The sequence below is a fragment of the Leptidea sinapis genome, chromosome 10 (genome assembly GCF_905404315.1).
Source record: "Leptidea sinapis chromosome 10, ilLepSina1.1, whole genome shotgun sequence".
In the NCBI taxonomy this organism is placed as follows: Eukaryota; Metazoa; Arthropoda; class Insecta; order Lepidoptera; family Pieridae; genus Leptidea; species Leptidea sinapis.
The window spans coordinates 9,280,911-9,300,439 of NC_066274.1; the positions used below are offsets into that span (position 1 = coordinate 9,280,911).

Sequence of the window (19,529 nt, forward strand, 5' to 3'; positions counted from 1 at the left end):
CAAAAACACTTAAGTCTTTTAACATATACCAATTCTCTCTAATCTAATAATTCGACACCGATGCACGCGACACAATAAACCAATTTTAATAAAAATTTTTTCTACCCGCATTCGCGACTCAAACCGCGATCATCCCGCTTGCAAAACTGTCAAATCTGAAGACCTCGTAATATCTCATACTTAGATAATTTATTTGTCTAGATAGAGCCTCTTGCTTCTAGACAACCGATGAAAACAAATCAGATTTTTAGTATAGTGTGCGTGACAAGCTACGTCTTACATTCACTATTTGTATGTCATTTTGAGTTAGTTTGCGTGAATACCTCAAAATAGAGGTAAACCGTCAAACTCAATCTTTTTTGTCACAGTATCTAGACGTATAAATGATCTATATATTCACAATATAAAGAATAGAATAGACAAGAAAGTCAAACCAGTTAATATTAATATGTTTTATTGCTATATTCTGATCAAACACATAGTACATTGTAAAAGGTACTAAAATATAAATTCAATGTGAAATAAACTCGGGCTGAATAGATTACACTGTCTCGTCTGTGGTCATCTATTCGCGTTGTGGTCGTTACACCAAGTGCACCGCACTCTAGAAAATAAACATTTAGATAGCATTGATGTACGAGCCTGAAGCGACCTGAATTACACTTTCAACAAATCTCTTTGTTGTAGCAAAGGGAATGAGCGGGCCATAATAAAATTGATGCAATATCGAGTAACAGCATTTTAATTGATGCATATAAATAATTGTACGGTGCTTATAACAATTCTGTTAGTATTCACTAATTTATTATATTTTTTGTCTTTGTGTGTGTGTTTGAATTAATTTTACAATTAATTAAACAAACTCAAACGCAATGGTTATTTATTTTGGTTGAAAATTACACTTAATGATAACGTTACACTTTTATCATTAAAATTAAATCAATATTACAGCGTAATGATGCTACAAATATTTTAAATACAATCAGTGCAAAGTGATGCAACACAATACGTTGGACGTGTAACTTATTTATAACTTAATTGAAAAAATAAAAACGTAAGTAAATTATTAAAAAACCTCACGAGTTCTATAAAGTAAAGTAGATGGAACATTTAACACACACTGAAAATAAATAAAGGTATGCAAACAGTTGAAATTTTTTTAAAGGTTTTTGTTGTTGTACATTTTTAAATATACACAACAAAAACCTAGCTCTCGGTGGCTGGATCATTGCCACTGAATTGCTGAACCAATCTTGATGGGACTTGTCTTCTTATTTTTAGAAAACAAATTAGATTTCCACGTAAAAAAATTAATTCAATATTTAATTTGTTTATACATTATATACATATAATAATTACTATTATTATTATAATTAGAGCTACTTAACTTACCAATCTTTGGTAACTATTAGCGTTATAATTGGAAAATTTAAACAAAATCACTGATAAAAAACATTTAAGAAACGCAACTCCATGTCTTTTTTTTGAGAAAAAAATAATCAGCTGACGCCAAATATTATATTTCAGTTAGTTAGTTATTCTATTAAATATACAATCATAGTTTTCAAAATGATTTACTGTGAGCATTACTATACTACAAGTAGTGTATTTACAAACAAATACTTTAAATGTTATTATTTATATCCGAGGCGACTAACAGCATCTGGTAAGATTCACATATGAGATGCTTATATGTGCGACAGAAGGGTCTTGTACATTTCGACTAGCAGGTTGATAAATTTAAATCTTTGTCTTCAACTTCAAGGTTATGAAGATCATCCTCATTATCCCACTGTATTACAAAATTACAACAAATAATCGCTGTGGATCAATCTGATAAAGAGCTATATTGGACGAGTGATAATGAAATAAAATAACGTCACAGCTTTGTTGCCATTTGCGCCATCATATTATTGAGTATTGACCGCTCATCGCTTTTCTATGTTCTTTCCATGCGAGCGCTATGATATTTTCCTCTGCTGTCACTAGATGGCGCTCTTTCGACGTGATCGAATAGCTAAAAAATCATACACTTGGCACTCTGTAGTGATGTCGCTACACGGTCGATTTCACATTTATCTCAGCGGATACTCCACAGGGAGTGCCGCTTGCGCCTCTCTCTCCCCAAGAGAAGGTCGCCTTCGATGAAGGCTTAGAGGGCACCTGCCCAAAGCCAACTGCAGGTGGTGCTTAGTGGGTAGGCACCTAGGTTTTCACGCGAGTCCCACATAACCAACACAGACTTAGGCTGCGTCGGTATGCATGAGCATTCACCACCTCCCTCCCGTCGTTATCCCGGAGGGTAGCCCTTTCCCTTTGTTTGGGCGCAAAAAAAAGGTCGATTTCATTTATCAAATTGTCAATCCATTACGTTACTTTGGCATTTCAATAACCGTTACAATCTATCTATGACATCCCATAGTCTATATACTTGAAAGTTAAGGTATCGAAATGCAAATCCAGGATATATTCACGAAAGATATAATATTATGTTGATAAGAGCGACCAAGAGTATAGTATACAATTTTTCTTTTCTTATTATAACAGCCGTTAGTGTGCTATCGAGTTAAGTATTGTTTGTAAATACACCTCAATCATAATAATTGACATTTTTCTAATATATCTACAAGAATTACATCGAACACACTAATTAGTACATTCTTGAATCGGTAATATTTGAGGTAAATAACTGAGGTTAACGATTTTTGTTTCATTTGAATTAAATGTAAATAATATATACTTAAGTATTTAATTTAATGTCTTTTATTTTCTATTTCACTTTCATTTACACTATATGAAAATTTAATGTAAAGTTTGACTGTACAAGCAAAAGTTATGTGAATTTTTATTAAAATAATTCGAATGAAACTCAGTGGGAAAATGTCTTTGTGCAAAATATTTAAATCGAATAATTATTCTACAGTATTTATCCAGACATCGCCTCACATCTTTGAGTTACGATACCTTATCGTAGAACAATAATTATTACGAGAGTAAAATAATGAAATCATTTGACTATGCCTATTTTTGGAAAGCTATGAAATATCCTTGTTAGAAATTTCGTAAGGTCGCTCGACCATCACAATCTCAACCTAAAACATCGAATATGCATCGATGATCCAACAAGGATCTAACGTGAACGATAATAATAAGTATATAGAAAGAAAATCTAAAAATCAGAACAGAATATATTTTAGGTGTAGACCCCAGCAAGGTTCTTGAGTTGTGAATAAATGCGATGCGTGTGATCGGGAGACGCCCCATTTTATTAGTCAAATCTTGGTATTTTGGTTCAACTCTCAGGTTGCGGTACTATCTACAGCTTCTACATTACAGTTGACAACTTAAATAATTATTAACAACGTAAATTTAATAGTTATGAGTGAGGGAAATCTCAGCAATTAACAGTTAATTTGTATATTATTCTTTTTCAAATTAACGTTACATTTAACGTCACCGCTCAAGAACACCACGGTCTACACCAAAGTGTACAATAACATCGATACAAAAGCAGAAAATAATTATCTACATATTTAAAGTAGCAATACAAAACAGTATTTATCAAAACATTGTTAAAATGTGATGAATTACGATTTGATACACGATAAGTATGTGTTTCAACACTCTCATAACACACCGGGATATTGTTCAATACCAATTCACTTGTTTTGCTCTTTACAAATCATCGACAAGTATTGTCATGACATACCAGTATTCCGAACACTTCAGTTCTTCCACCTCTTGAGTAACGATATAAGCCTGGTACAAAAACTTATTTACACCTACGATTGTCTCACTCATTATTAAACTATTAAATGTTTTCACATAGAATTAACAACACAATTAGTACTGTTAGAATGTTTACGGTGATCTGACCAGCCATCGCTGAAGCAGCAGGGGCAGGCGTTGGAGGTCCCAGCCTGGTGTTAGCTCGCACAACTTGTGACCGCCATCGAATTGTGTACAGCGGTTGCTGACGGGACAAGGCCACTAATCTAAATATAAATAAAAAAAAGCATAAATCACAGACGTTATAACAAATTTAAGGTTATACGCGAATCGTGCTTTCAATTGATGCGATCACTGCGTAGTATGCGTGTGGTGAGACTGATTAAATGCTTTTACAACAAGATCCCAGAAAATGTTTAAAGCAAAAGTATTACGTTATCCAAAACAATTGTTCAAAACGTTTGTGTGGTAAAGGTTACTATGACATAAATGACTTTCTTAATGATACCACAGATTGAGAATGGAGCGACCGCCCTCAGGCTATTAAATAATAAGTTTAATTGTACAATATTACTTTATGAAAAAAAAGCCCGCTGTGTTTGTTGCGCTCATTCTTCTCAGGTTGAGGCATTCGTTCTGGAATGAGTGGTAGTTTTTGACTTACAATTAGTGATGTTCCTTCCTATTTTGAATAAAAATATTTGAATTTGAATTGATATAATTCTGAATACGGTAATACGAGCACGCTGTTGTCTGAAAGAAGATGTTGTGATAAGGACTGAGAAAGGAATGCTGAAATGGTTTTGACACGTGGAGCGAATGAGTGATGAAAAATAGACAAATCAAATATATGAGACATCGTAGGACGTCGAATAAAATTGGGAACGTCTTAGACGTAAATATACATAATGTGTTTCTTTCGTTACAACATGAAATCAGGTGATGCTTCGATAATTTATCTATATAAAGCAATTGTTTGTAAAAACAGAATGAACGGTGCCCATAATTTACTCTTATATGACCCAAAAATCCCAGCAAAACAACTGAAGCTGAGAATAGGCCAAAAAAAAGGGGTTTACCGACTACCGGCTTGATACTATGGCGTTGAGTAGAAATGTGGGTTCTGCCTACACCTTACATATAACGGGGAGTGCTCAGAGGAATTGTTCGGGTTGATGTTGATGATCCCGTCAAAATGCGAAGTTTCTCCTGCACCATGTTATATCGTCTAGCCTTCTGGCCACGCGATTTGCGAGGAACTTCTTGCCTCGATTTGCGAGGAACTTTTGGAACTGACTCAAAGTTAAGTTTATTTGTCAATAAATATAGCCGTAATGATAGCTATGAAAATAGATTACATACATTTCAAATCAGACCTCTGCAAATACGTAGAAATGCTTCACAATTGTTTTGTTTACATAAACTTTAAAGCTATGATATGGACTTCAGCCCTATAGCCCTACGGACTACGTTCCTTCAATTTTATCACAAATTCGTTTGCATATGCCTGCTTTTAATTGTCAGCTTAGTACTTTTTCCCCCATGCACATTAAATTCTACCACAGTAATTATGGTTTAAACTCTCCCCTGCAGCTAATATTACAATTATATAATAGTACGTTTAATAAAGATGACAACATTGATATCTTTTTTTTCAGTTTTTTAATTTTAAATCCTCTCTTATGTAAAAAAAAAATAAGTACTAATAGTAAGTACATTTATTTAGTTAATCTGTATAGAATCAGTGGATTATTACTCACATGTGTATAATTATCCACAAGTATTGAATATTATAATTATGTCCGTATGATAATTAATGCATGCTATAATTAACCATCTGTATTTACATTGTTCGCGTTACCGCAGGTTTGTGGTTACACATTAATTGCACAATGAACATAAAACGTTTTAAATAAACATGTGTACAATATCTCCGTTATTGTTTGGGCCTTTTTCAAAACATGCATATTTTAATCGTTGCAATGAATTAATTACTTACAGAATATGTTTAAGGCGAAGAGTAAGCAGAAAACACGCAAACATGGTTTTTTAGACAAGTTTTGTGGTGAAAGTATAGCATTTCGAGCTATGAACACTACTTAATCCTGTTACACATATCCTTAAGTCTTATTTGTAGGTTGCTAATGCTTGCTGTTGGTTATAGTTAACTCTGCCGAGCCTTTTTGAACTACCACTTTTCTTTGAAGTTAAACAAGTTTTTTGGCATGGCGTGACGCATTTTTTTGGTACTTCTCTCAGAAAAGTTATTCTTATAGCTTGTACTTTTTTGTGTAGGTTCATTTATTCAGATTAGTAGTGAATAACGAGGATTGTAAGGATATAAACTGTTTTCCACCCAAGAATTTTGAAAATATTGGCTTTGTTACATAGATGGCGGGCCGGCAGCCGTGAACTCGTATCGCTCAAAGTCGCTGGCATTTAGTGTCGTCTTAATCAGAAATAATGTATTCGTCAGACACTATTTTTAGGGAACAGGCCCGGCTCATACTCTCTTGTAAGAGCGCTTTCGCACAACGTCCGATCCGAATCCGTGAAAATACGGTTCGGTGTAGTCGTATACTATTTCTAACGGTTGACGGAAGCCGGATCTAGTGCGGACTACCATAAAAATAGTTCTACGACTTCTTCGAACCGTGTTTTCACGGATACGGATCGATCTAATACCAGATCTACGGCATTGTGGCAGTCCGGTCTACTCCCCGTGAAGTATTGAAACAGTAAGTTTCAATACTTACACGGGCACCCCAGCCAGTAAGGACCCACGAGCGAGCAGCGACGCACGCCCGAGCTTTGTTATTCACCTACTTCACCGATCCGACCGATCATTTAAAAATGGAGAAACATAAAAAAAACAAAGCATATTAAAGCTCATCGATTCAAATTTAATTCATTAAAGCTTCCTAAACGAAGACGCTGAAATAATCTAATTATTAATATTAATATTTAGATTAATGATAGCTACCTTTTTATTTGCTAATCTAAGCATACAATACTATCTGTAACTAATGTATGTTGGCAACGAAACAATATTGATTTAAAATTACGATTACATACCTATTTAAATTATAGAAAAAACTGAGCTATTTTTATGAGATGACCTTATACTAAATAGGTACAGCTTTCGGTAAAGAAGACAACTCTAACGACGTCAGAAGAGGTAACAGTCACGCGATAGAAAGAGAGGCAACTTCTAGGTAAATAAAAATGTAGGTTAATAGCGCTGTGCGATCTGAATTACAACCGTATTGTACGGCCGCAAGAGCCCTTTTTCTTTGATTGATTTTGCAGAGTGAGGCTTCTGTACTTGTACAATTACATATTCTTAGGAGTCAACGGTTCTACATATTTCGCAATCGTCAGCTTTGATCATCGACGATACTAAAGAATATTGCACTTAATACACTTACATCATATGAGGGTTCCAAAGAGTAACTAACAGAAACTTGTTTTACTAAAAATCCACTGTTATATGCATGTTTGAAGTGCTGAAATTTTGACAAATAAGAACTAGTAGCGGCTACAGTAAAAAGTTATTAAAATCATGCCGTGGAATCACAAAATATCTAACAGTAAAGTAAAAAAATAATACGATTATTTTCCAAAAGTATATAGTTGTGCTTTTATATCTTGTATGATGTTACGGAACCCATGATGTCGACTAGTAATTGAACGGTCTCAATGTTATTTATAATTCAGAGTATTGTGGTATCAGAAAGATTTTTACTCTTAGCAATTATAACACTACTATGGAATCATAAGACAGTTATCTAGTTTTATAACTGCAATGAAATCAGTAAATTGACTATTGGATTTTTGTGTATTTTAAGAGAAACTTTTGGTGAAGCGCCAATGGGTTTTTAAATATTAAAAAATAATACGGGTTGCATTTCGGGCATGCCGGCAGAACTGAAAACTTGAACACTAACTTTGTGTATTTTTGAATATTTTGGAATGGTTAGAGAATAATTTGCATGAATTTCATTGTTTATCATTAAAAAAGTACTAGCATTTATATGGTAAAATAAAATTTTCATTTATTGCGCTATCGTAGACAAAAATGTCAATTTATATTACATATAAACACTTCAGAACTATTACAATTACACAATTACATTAAAAAGTTTATCTCTCAGAAAAATCAACTTTCATCCATAATTTCAACGACTGTCTTACGAATTCGATCAGGTCACGTGTCCTGACGCGAGATTAGTATAATATACCCATCCCAAGAAAAGTGCTCAACTCGGCGTTAAAGAGGCTCTCACTTCATAAATATTTTAGATATTTTTCATACACAATAAGAATAATCTATATATATAAAAATGAATTGCTGTTCGTTAGTCTCGCTAAAACTCGAGAACGGCTGGATCGATTATGCTAATTTTGGTCTTGAATTATTTGTGGAAGCCCAGAGAATGTTTAAAAGGTGAATAAATAGGAAAATTCTGCAAAATTAAATAAAAACGACAAATTTGTTTTTCCTTTGATGTGTCCATACATAATTACTATGAGAGAATTTATTGACGCACGGTTTGACAGTTCTGCTGTGAAACAATTTCATTACGACAGCAGGGTGCATATTTTACGAAGTAATTTTTGATGTTATGATATATTATTGACAAATTCATATAAAAACATTATTTTATTTATTATATACAGAACAACGTCTGTCGGGTCAGCTGGTCATATATATATAAGTTTATTTTTATAAGGTATAGCTTCTATTTTGAATCCTCGCGCAAATATCTGACAACGCAGCGCCCATAAACGTATAAGACTTGATTGAGGATTGTCTCGCAACATTGCCAATTGATGGCAGCAGAGACCAGGTTTCTTGCTCACCGACAGCCATTCTTATTACATTGAGTAAGCGCCGCTCCGTCTTAAAAAATCTTTTATGTTGATTTTTTATGATTAAACCATTCAAACGGTAGATTAATAAGAATTAAGGATCGCCGGCCGGCAGCCACTACAAGAACCACGTGTGAACGCGATATCTTCCCATATTCTTGTCTGTGCGATCTCAGCACCAGAAGCCAAGGTACGAGGGCTTAAGTTGCTGTGGTGTAATTCTGTGGTTTTGGTCTTTTCGAGGATTCATCATAAGTATAACAGTTTAAATTTTACTTGAACCGCTATTACCATTATTTATTGATCCTTAAATGATTATTTTTTTGCACAAAGGCGCAGGCTATTGACACGCCTTACCACCTTTTTTATTATTTAACCGAATACCTTAAGGTACAATATGAAGTGCCAATATCTTTCGGCAATAATATATCACCCATAAAATAAATGTTAGACTATAAAACTCAAATAAGAATAAGGTGAGGAAATTTCTCGAATATTTCACCAGGATATTGAAGTTACACTAAGTAAATGCGCAAACACACTTAGCACTCTACAAATGCACTTTAGTGCATAAGTTCGAAAGTTATTCTCGCGAATCTTTGCTGAAGATTTACGAGTTAAAATGCGATTTGGGAAACTCAACACGTAATACATACTCGTGCAATGATTTCTATAATACGAGCTAGCTGGGTTTAATTTTAAACACTAATTTAATTGTATTTTTAAATTGGGTTTCCTTTAATAATTGCTCTATGACTATGGGAAGAAATGGTTGCACGTTCAAAATACGAAGTGAGAATAAGATGCACACTATTTGCAACCAAAAAAGGAAATAATAATAATACTTTATACTTTATTTCATTTTCTTTTACACTCACTGCAAATAACTTAAATTACTAAATGTACAATATTTATTACACAATACCAATTATTTACATCTTTTTATCGCTAATTGTAACAATACATTGAACATTGAAAAACGGTTTTGCAGTGATATTAAAAGACCTCTGACCCCGAAACTAGTTAAAACTGTATCTTCGGGACTGGCAAGTAACGCTGTAAATTGATTAAATAAAAATAAAGAAATAATAAGTCGTTTGTTTTTTAATGAAATCTTTTGTTTTCAGTTTGTCGGAGGGTGCTGTTTATAAATTGATAAAATTGATTCGCATGCGGTTGGTTGAATAAGTATCTATGCGTGTAAAATTTTGGTAAAACAAGGTAATCAGTATTTACACAATATTGAAGTTGGTGCACCATATTTGAATGTGTAAAAACAACCACCAAAGAGCCTCGCTGGAACGCACGAAATTATGTATTTTTGGGGTTAAAATGGACTAAATTTTGCGGTCTCATTTCGAGATTTTACATGGCATAGTCTCGATTTTAGATACAAGTTTGTTCCTGTTCTCGTCGATGCTATCCTAAGAGATGTTGACGCATTTGCCAACTTGAGAATGTTTTTAATTGTAGAAAGTATATGAATTCTTGAAAATATAAATAACTTGCAATTTAGAAATTGAAAAAAGGCGAACTTAACGTTTGTAGTAAAACTATAAATAATGATCAGTTTATTTTAATTTGTCGAGTGTGATGTCGTTCAAGCGAAGCAATTAAAATAATTATTTCTTGAAGTTAACATTTTCAGTTAAAATGCTTCAACGTGGAGTTATTAATAAATATTTAGGTCATGGTTTTGCATTAAGATAAGCGTACTACAAACATTTCAGAATTTTACCTTTCATCGGTAAAATATAATAAAAATATGTATGTATGTAGACACTGCGTTTTTTTTATGGAAAAAGGAGGACAAACGAGCATACGGGTCACCTGATCTTAAGTGTTCACCGCTGCCCACATTCTCTTCAAACACCACAGGAATCACAGGAGCGTTGCTGGCCCCTTAGGTAGGTGTACGCGCTTTTTTTAAAGGTACCCATGTCGTATCGTCCCGGAAACACCGCACATGGATGCTCATTCCAAAGCTTAGTAGTACGTGGAAGAATGCTCCTTGAAAAGTACATAGTGGAGCACCGCCACACATCCAGACGGAACATAACTGCGTGCGGGAAAGTACGCGTTTAAAGTAATCGGGGTGTAAGTATTAATTATTCTTGTTCACTCTTCTCTTATCATAAGTCTATATACCTAACAGAACTGACATGCAGCGTTGACAGCTGATACTCACCATGGTTACAATATTAGTAATATACCAGTAGCGTAACTCAGCGGTGTCCTTGAAATTTATACCTACGTGTGGGTGGAGCGCTACTATTGGTAGATACAAAAAGATTTACGACGCGAACGGCGCGGCGCAGCCTATTTTACTCGGAGAGCGACCAGGCTTGGCAGCGTACGGCGTGGAACTCAATAGTTTTGTCTTCCCAAGATGGCTTAGCAGCCGTGTAAATCGTGTATATGTATGCGTGCGTGCGTCAAATCGGGCGCTCTAGTATGAAGTTAAAATACTGTTATATATTATAATATTACTGAACTGTGGCACGGTTCCCCGCTCGTATCTCGCCCGCCGCCTAGGACTAATGTGTTTCATCATCATAATCAGCCGGAAGACGTCGACTGCTGGACAAAGGCGTCATAGAAAGATCTCCACGACGATCGGTTCCGCGCTGCCCTCGCCCAAGGTATTCCGGCGATCTTGACGAGATCGTCGGTCCATCTCGTGCAAGGCCTACCAACACTGCGTCTTCCGGTACGTGGTCGTGAGGACTTTTGTGTCCCAACGGCCATCTGTCCGTCGAATTATGTGCCCTGCCCACTTCATTTTCGCAATAATTTGGGCTATGTCGGTGAATTTGGTTCTCCTACGGATCTACTCATTCCTGATTCGATCTCGCAAGGAAACTCCGAGCTAAGCTCTCCCCATTGCCCTCTGAGCGACAATGAGCTTCCTCATATGGCCCATAGTTAGTTTTTGTAGCCCATATTAATGTGCTTACGGATTTCGAATTCATAACTTTTCGTATGGTTCGCGGTGGTTACCATGTTTGCACTCTTTTTCCTTAAGCAAACCTCTCAAATAACTTACCTTATAACAACTGTATTTAATCGCCATGGGAGCGTATATGTTTGGTTCTTGTTTCTTGCGCAGAACGTGTAGAGTAGATCTCCAGCCGTTGCTGCTAATCCACCGTCAGTGTGGACGCCTCTTCCAGACCATTCATGTATCGTTATATTCCACGAACTGCATGATTTATCCTGGACGATACAATAATGGCTGAGATGGGGAATGAAAATGAGAAAATATCTATTCCTTGTGCATCAGCAGAAACTGTGCTTCGAGATTTATTATTATGTTTTGTTATAAACAGTTTCTTTTTTTTTATAAATATTACATCATAAAACCCTTACTCTATAATTATATAATTTTTTTATGTATCATTGAGCAGAAAATTATATTAATTAGATTAATCGACTAAAAATAATAAAAATAAATTCTTTTTTTTTTATTAAAATAAGGGACGACACGAGCAGGACGTTCAGCTGATAATAAGTGTAATCGATACGCCCTACCCATAACAATGCTGTGCCGCACAGGATTCATGAAAATCCCAAAAATTCTGAGTGGCAATACGATTGCGCTCGTCACCATGACGACGAAACATAAGTTGTAAAGTCTCATTTACCCAGTAATTTCACAAGCTACGGCGCCTTTCAGACCGAAACACAGTAATGTTTACACATTACTGCTTCACGGCAGAAATAGGTGCCGTTATGGTACCCATAATCTAACCGGTATCCTGTGCAAAGGTGCCTCTCACTGGTGAAATTATGGTGTATTTGATGTGTCCCAAGGTAACAAGCGCAATTGTAGTGCTGCTCAGAATTATCGGATTTCTTAAGAATGCTGACGGCACTGCATTGTAATGGACAGGGCGTATCAGTTACCATCAGCTGAACGTCTTGCTCGTCCCTTACTGTCATAAAAAACACAACATAATTTAATTTATGCCAAAAACATAGTAACATACTTTTTATAGATAAGTTGCTTACAATTCAGCACATTTTTATTCGTGCTACAAATGACATGCAATATTACCTGTTCGGAAGAAATGTCAATGAAAACTTGTCGCTCGACGTTCGAATCTAGGACCCATGTGCATTGCTGATAGAAGAATTCATTCAAGCTGCCCGTGACAGAAACATTTCTTGAAGATATTTCACCTGTTAAAGTTAAATTTATTTCAGAAAATAGGGCGATAGTAATATTACAGACTAGCTGATATCCCGCGACTTCGTCCACGTACAAACAGGACGGGGAACGTAGGAGTGGCATTTCAATTAGATTCTTAAAATAAAGGGACATTTTAACAAATGCTGTCGCGACAATGTTTGTAAATAATGATAATAATAATAATAAAAATTATTTCCTTTACCGTCTAGCTAGCTGGTTCGGCTAGCATTGCAAAATTAGGAATGAACCTTCGAAAGTTTGAAGCCAAACCGAGAAATGGCCTGACTTGAGTAGCAGTGGTTGGAGCTGGCGCATCCACAAGAGCTCGAATCTTATGTGGATTTGGTGTAACTTCGCCCGCTCGAAAAACATAGCCCAGATATTTTTTTTTTAAGAACTTACATTTCAGAATATTGAATAAAAAGCCCGCTTCCGACAAGGCTTTAAGAACTTTTATTAAGTTAAGTTAATTTTTCCGCTCCTACCAAGTCAGTATCAATATTGTCAAAGTCTAAATTAACTAATAATTGAAAAAACATTTGACAGGTGTTGGTCTCTTTTTGTCTATTGAAAGTTAAATTGTTACTGCTAATTTCTTCATTCTCAAGGTAAACCTTGAAGTAAATTTAAATATACAAAATCAACTAATTATAAACACACATTAAGACATAGGGGACTATCGTGTAAATGGCTCTTGTCCAGCAGTGGACGTCTTTCGGCTGATGATGATGATAATGATAGACAGTAACTAAAAAAAAATCGTTCAGACTGTTCATTATCAGTCCTTTTTGCACACATACATTTTTACAATAAAGTCCCATCCACTGTTCAGGCATTATCTATAAATAAATTTAAATGTTTCATTACAAAAACAGCTCCGTCGTAAGTCCTACCACTCAACAGCTGAATATCTAAGTGATCAGCCAGCCTGGGTCTAGATTATGATTATTTTAAAGCGACAACAATGACAGTAAATTACTGTATATTTTATTAAAAAAAGAAGCTGGCAGAGTTTCTTGCACCGATTCTTCTCTCTCAGAGCGCCATTTGTTACCGAAGCGATGGTAGCGTTAGAAAAGACATCAAAAAGAATTCTAAAGGAAGAATTTTGACAAAATAAATGCCTTTTATGCCTTTAATGCCATACAATAGAAAATTCATGAAACCTTAACATTTTAATTAAAAAAGAATCCTTGAAAAGATGAATTATAGTTCAGCATAATGACCACGATGAATCTCAATTACAACTGGCAACTGGTAGCCATTACCAGACATATAAATACAAATTTAAAACGAGCCATGAGCCGTTATTTTACAGGTTTTCATATAATGAAGAAAGTTTAATTGTAAAAAGTCACAGCAAAAGCTATTTAAAAATTTACATTCGCAAAAAGACCGCACGAATACGAAACTCGAAAATGGAATGTCAGGACAATGGCGACAATGTAATTGGAACTTTACAATAACTTTCGAGGATTTTTCATTTTCCTAGCTCGCGTGGAACTAGGTTGTGGCAAGTAATTTTCTTGGACACGCCTCGTGTGTCGAGAACAATATACATTGATGTGTGCTAAGCGGTGATTTGTATGTTGAATGTTAATAAGGCGGTCGTTTCAATATTTTATTTTAATTAAATTATTTTTTTTAAACATTTATAAGAAAATTAGTCTCGAAAGTTCTGTAAACGTGTTCTTAAATCTGCCTCAACTTGCTTTTGACTAGGTATCAGTGAGCTTTATAATGACGCTTTTACTGTAGAGGAGGAGAAGGATTAAAAGGTCTCTTGATACTGGCACGGGAGTGGGTCAGGGATTGGAAATAATACTCCGCTTATAGGAACGAGTCTTTATTTGCGTTCACTTTTTCTGAACTTGCGCTTCGCCGGTCTGCCGCTGTTCCTCTTGTGGGCGGCGGTACCTTCAACGTGTCACACCGCACCGAACACTAAGTCTCTTCTATCTTCTTCTTCTTGGAACACTTCCACTTTTCACTGCTTCTTCTTTTCTTCTGCTTCTTCCTCTTTACACTTTCGAGTCAGAACTAGAACTGCCGTAGGCCACGCTTAGTACGGCTTATATACCCCCGGATCCGTTCTATTTTCAAAATAATTTTCTGTTCGATTTGATCCTGAACTTACTAGAAATTTCCTTTAACTTTACAAAACCCAAAAAAATCCATACACTGGTAGGTGTATCGAACCCGGGTCTACAGCGTCTAAAGTAAACACTTTTCCACTGAGCTACGAGTATTGCTGAAAGAGCTGTTGAAATTAACAATGTCTTGAAGTTTGACAACTCTCGTCATATACTTCGAAGGGTTGCTACGCAACACTGCCCCCTCCCAAGACATGATCGTCCCGATCATCGTTGCTTCCGTAGTACTTAGCCACCCGATCGACATGTACGATTTTCGGGGGACTTCGAGGGGTACGCTGGATCCTGAGAGTCACATCATTTATCCTTGTGATTACTTTGTATGGTCCCTCCCAACTTGGTTGGAGCTTCGGAGACTTCCCCTTTCGCCTTACAGGATTATGTAACCAAATCAGGGTTCCCTCTTCAAAACTAGGAATATTAGCTCTTCGATCGTAGCGGGTCTTCATCCGTTCACTTGCCTTAAGCCCAGTTGTTCTAATTTCCTCGTAGATGTCAACCATCTTTTTCCGTAACTCATCCACATATTCTGTTATACTTTTCGGAGTATCCGGTGGACAGCCTGAGAGTAAATCAGCTGGCAATTTCAATTCCCTTCCAAAATTGGCGTACGCAAGAGTCACCGTTGTCGTCTCGTGTATTGCGCTTCTATACGACATAAGAAACAGTGGAATGTACTCATCCCAGTTATCCTGATGACTGTCCACTACTTTTGCCAGATGTCGCTCCAATGTTTGGTTAAACCTCTCCACCATCCCGTCCGACTGTGGATGATATGGCGTAGTTCTGGTCTTATGGATTCCCAAGATCTTGCAAACTTCTTGAAATACTTGTGACTCGAAGTTCCGCTCTTGGTCACTGTGCAACTCCAAAGGCACACCGAATCTGCAGAAAACTTCATTCACCAGCTTCGTCGCAATGGTAACTGCTTCTTGATTCGGTAGGGCAAATGCTTCCAGCCACTTCGTGAAATAATCCATCACCACCATTATGTAACAGTTTCCAGATTTGGTGACTGGCAACGGTCAGGCCATATCCAGAGCTACTCTTTCCCACGGAGCCCCAACATTGTACAACTTCATAACTCCTCTGCTCCGGGTCTGAGGTCCTTTGACAGCAGCACAACTCTTGCATTTTCGGCACCAGTCTTCCACATTATCACGGCTATGCAACCAGTAAAATCGTTCTTTTATTTTTGTGAGAGTTCTTCTTATTCCCAAATGTCCACCTGAAGAACCATCGTGATAAGCTCTCAGGATCTCGTTCACCTTCTCCCTGGGAACGACCAGTTGCAGATGGCAATCCTTTCCTTGCGGGGTTTCCCATTTCCGGCAGAGCAACCCGTCATGCATCACCAAACTGTTCCATTGTGCCCAGAGACGCTTGGTAGCCATACTGTGTCTAGCCACTTCAGACCATTTTAGTTTAAGTGATCCACTTGCTAGCCAATGTAAAAGTGGTTGAAGATCCTTATCATTTTCCTGAGCTCTCCTCATTGCAGCGTTGCTCCAGTTCCCATCGATCGAATCTATTCTGATCAGTCGGATTATTGGATTTTCTTTCTCCTCCTGACGAATGCAATGTTTGCATTCCATCGGACAAGGTCTTCTAGATAAAGCATCTGCGTTTCCATGAGTTTTTCCTCCTCGATGTTCGATTTCAAAGTCATACTCTTGAAGTTGCTCAATCCATCTGGCCACTTGTCCTTCCGGATTCTTAAATTCTAGTAACCACTTCAAGGCGGCATGATCAGTCCTTACGAGGAATTTGCGACCCAACAAGTACTTTTTAAAATGTTGTAATATCTTCACCACGGCAAGTAACTCCCTACGAGTTACACAGTAGTTTCTCTCCGGCTTCGATAAAGATTTGCTAAAGTATGCAATTACAATTTCTTGATCTCCCTTCTTCTGAGATAACACTCCACCAATTCCAGAATTGCTAGCATCAGCATCTACTATGAATCTTCCCTCCGTGTCCGGATATCCGAGGATAGGTGATTCACATAGTCGTTTCTTCAACTCTAAGAAAGCTTCTTCGCAGTCTTCATCCCAGGAAAAGGCTCTTTTCTCCTCCGTAAGTCAATGTAAGGGCTTAGCAAAATCGGAAAACCCTTTCACAAAGCGTCGATTATAAGACCATAGTCCAAGGAATGCTCTCACATGTGTCTTTTCTGTCGGCGTCGGCCAGTCCTTGACAGCACTTATCTTGGCAGGATACGTCGCAACGCCTTGCTCCGAGATAACGTGCCCCAAGTAATTCACCTGACGTTGAAAGAAGGAACATTTCTTTGGACTCAACTTCAAGTTAGCATCCTGCAGTTTTGCGAAGACTTTTTCGAGCTTCTTGAGATGATCTTCAAAACTTCGTCCCATAATGATTATGTCATCCAAGTAGACAAGGCAGGTTTCTCCCAACATACCTGCCAGCACATACTCCATCAACCTTTCGAAAGTAGCTGGGGCGTTGCATAATCCGAAGGGCATTGTTTTGAACTGCCATAATCCTTTTCCGGTTGAAAAAGCCATCTTCTCCTTGTCTTTGGGGTCCAGATCGACTTGCCAGTAGCCACTTTTCAAATCCAGAGTAGAGAACCACGTCATGCCACAAAGTGAATCTAAGGTGTCATCGATTCTTGGCAATGGATAACTATCCTTCTTAGTAACATCATTCAGACGCCGATAGTCTACACAAAATCTAGTTGATCCATCCTTCTTCTTCACCAGAACCACTGGAGAACACCATGGACTCGACACGACGACGGTTTTATCACACCATTTTCTTTCATATCCCGAATCATGTCTTCCACTTCTTGTTCGCGTGCAAACGGAATACGTCTTGGTCTTTGCCGTATCGGAACAGTGTCTCCTGTGTCAATCTTGTGTTTCACCAAACCAGTTCTTCCGATGTCCCCGTCGTTCTTTGAGAAAATCCCGGAGTAGCGTAGCAGGAAATTTCTCACTTTTTTTAACTGTAGCTTGGTAAGATTGTCCTTACAGCTATCCAGAAGTTTCTGTATGTTCACATCCTGGTTTGCAGCTACGGTCTTCCTCCCTTCTTCACACTTTCTTAACCAAGCTATCTCCTCACAAGCTCCGATCACTGTTCCCTTCCTAATGATTTGCTTGTCCTCATGAGGATTAAACATGGGAACCATCGCAATCTGGGAGTTACCCACAACAGTCCTGGCTGGGATCCATGTCGTGTCCGATGTCTCCCTTTCTATTATAGCGCATTTACAAGGTCTTCCTCTGTCATCCCTTGGCAGGACTACCGGGACTAGGGTCTGCGATCTCGGATTTAAAGTAGTGTCTCTTAAACACAACACTTTCCCAACAGTTCCGCCTTTTATTGCAATTTCTTCACCTCCATGCTTCAATACACCATGTTTCATGTCAATGGTACACTTCACTGATGATTACGAAGAAAATCCAACCCAATGATGCAGTCATCTGTGATATCCGCGATTACCACTTTTTGCCAGTACAACGTATCCTCGATTTTCATGGCCACGATCTTCTCTCCCTGGACTGGTATGCGCTGGCCGGTAACTGTTGTGAGTGTTAAGTTTACATTTTCTCGCATGTGTCGTCTTCCGATGCTCTCTAGTCTTCTTTGGCTAACGACTGTACGTGAGGCTCCCGTATCCAAAGTGAAACGGCAAGATTTTCCATTTATCATTCCTTCTATAACTAAAGTGTTTCCGTCACAAGTCTGCTTAATGAAGATCCTTGGGGCTTTGCTTCTACCGGCCAGCGCCCACCCCACTGCCCTGGCCTTTTCTAGTTTTCCTGCTGCTCCAGCGATGATGTTGAGACCGCCGCATCCTTCCTACGTTGCGTTATGCTCTCACGCCTGGGGCAAGTGCTCCTAATGTGTCCTCGCTCCCCACAACCATAGCATACTAGGTTATATGCTTGCCTTCGGCTGGAATCTGCTGGTACAATTTTGCGGAGTCTCAACGCCCGAGAATCGTGGCGAAGCGCTTCCACTTCCAACGCATGTGCCACCGCTTTCTTCAAGCTGGTATGATGACTCAATCGTACGGCTGCTCTAACTTCGGCGTCCCGTATTCCATAGATGAAAACTTGAAGCAACATTTCTTCTATTGCAGCTGGCGACGACTGATATGCTTTACGCACTAGTTTCTCGGCTTCCACGGACCACTGCTGTAGAGTTTCGCTGGCCCTTTGACTGCGGTCCTTAAGTTGCGCCCGGTACACATGTTCGAGGTGTTTATCACCATAGCGTGCCTCCAACGCGTCAATAAGGTCTGTGTAGGTCACTTCCTCCTTCCCAGCGCCGAGTGCTTCCAATACGGAGAGTGCTTCGTCACGGAGCGCTAGTGTGAGGGCAAAGTGCGCTTCTTGGTCACTTCAACCGCAGGCTCTTCTGACCGTCTCCAATTGTAGCTTAAAGGCAGCCCAGGAAGACTTGCCGTCGTAGGGAGGTACTTTTAAATTTCTGCTCGATGTGGTTCCGCAGGAAACTCCTTTGTTGGCTGAAGGACACACGACCCTCCCGCTGAGCTGATTAATGGTAACTTCCATCTCTCCCATCTTCTGTTGAAAGTTCTCTTCAAC

At 37.9% G+C, this 19,529-nt stretch overlaps 1 protein-coding gene across 1 annotated transcript in view; it reads right to left on the minus strand.

Annotated features, from left to right (window-relative positions):
- Positions 1-1,470: 1,470 nt before the first annotated feature.
- LOC126966579 (uncharacterized) overlaps positions 1,471-19,529 on the minus strand; it is a 121,841-nt gene continuing 103,782 nt past the window's right edge. Inside the window, exons 15-17 of the mRNA XM_050810714.1 lie at positions 12,659-12,783; positions 11,648-11,817; positions 1,471-3,995 (exon numbers count right to left, since the gene is read on the minus strand). Coding sequence (XP_050666671.1) covers positions 3,812-3,995; positions 11,648-11,817; positions 12,659-12,783 — 479 coding nt within the window. The 3' untranslated portion in view covers positions 1,471-3,811. The remainder of the gene's footprint in view (positions 3,996-11,647; positions 11,818-12,658; positions 12,784-19,529) is intronic.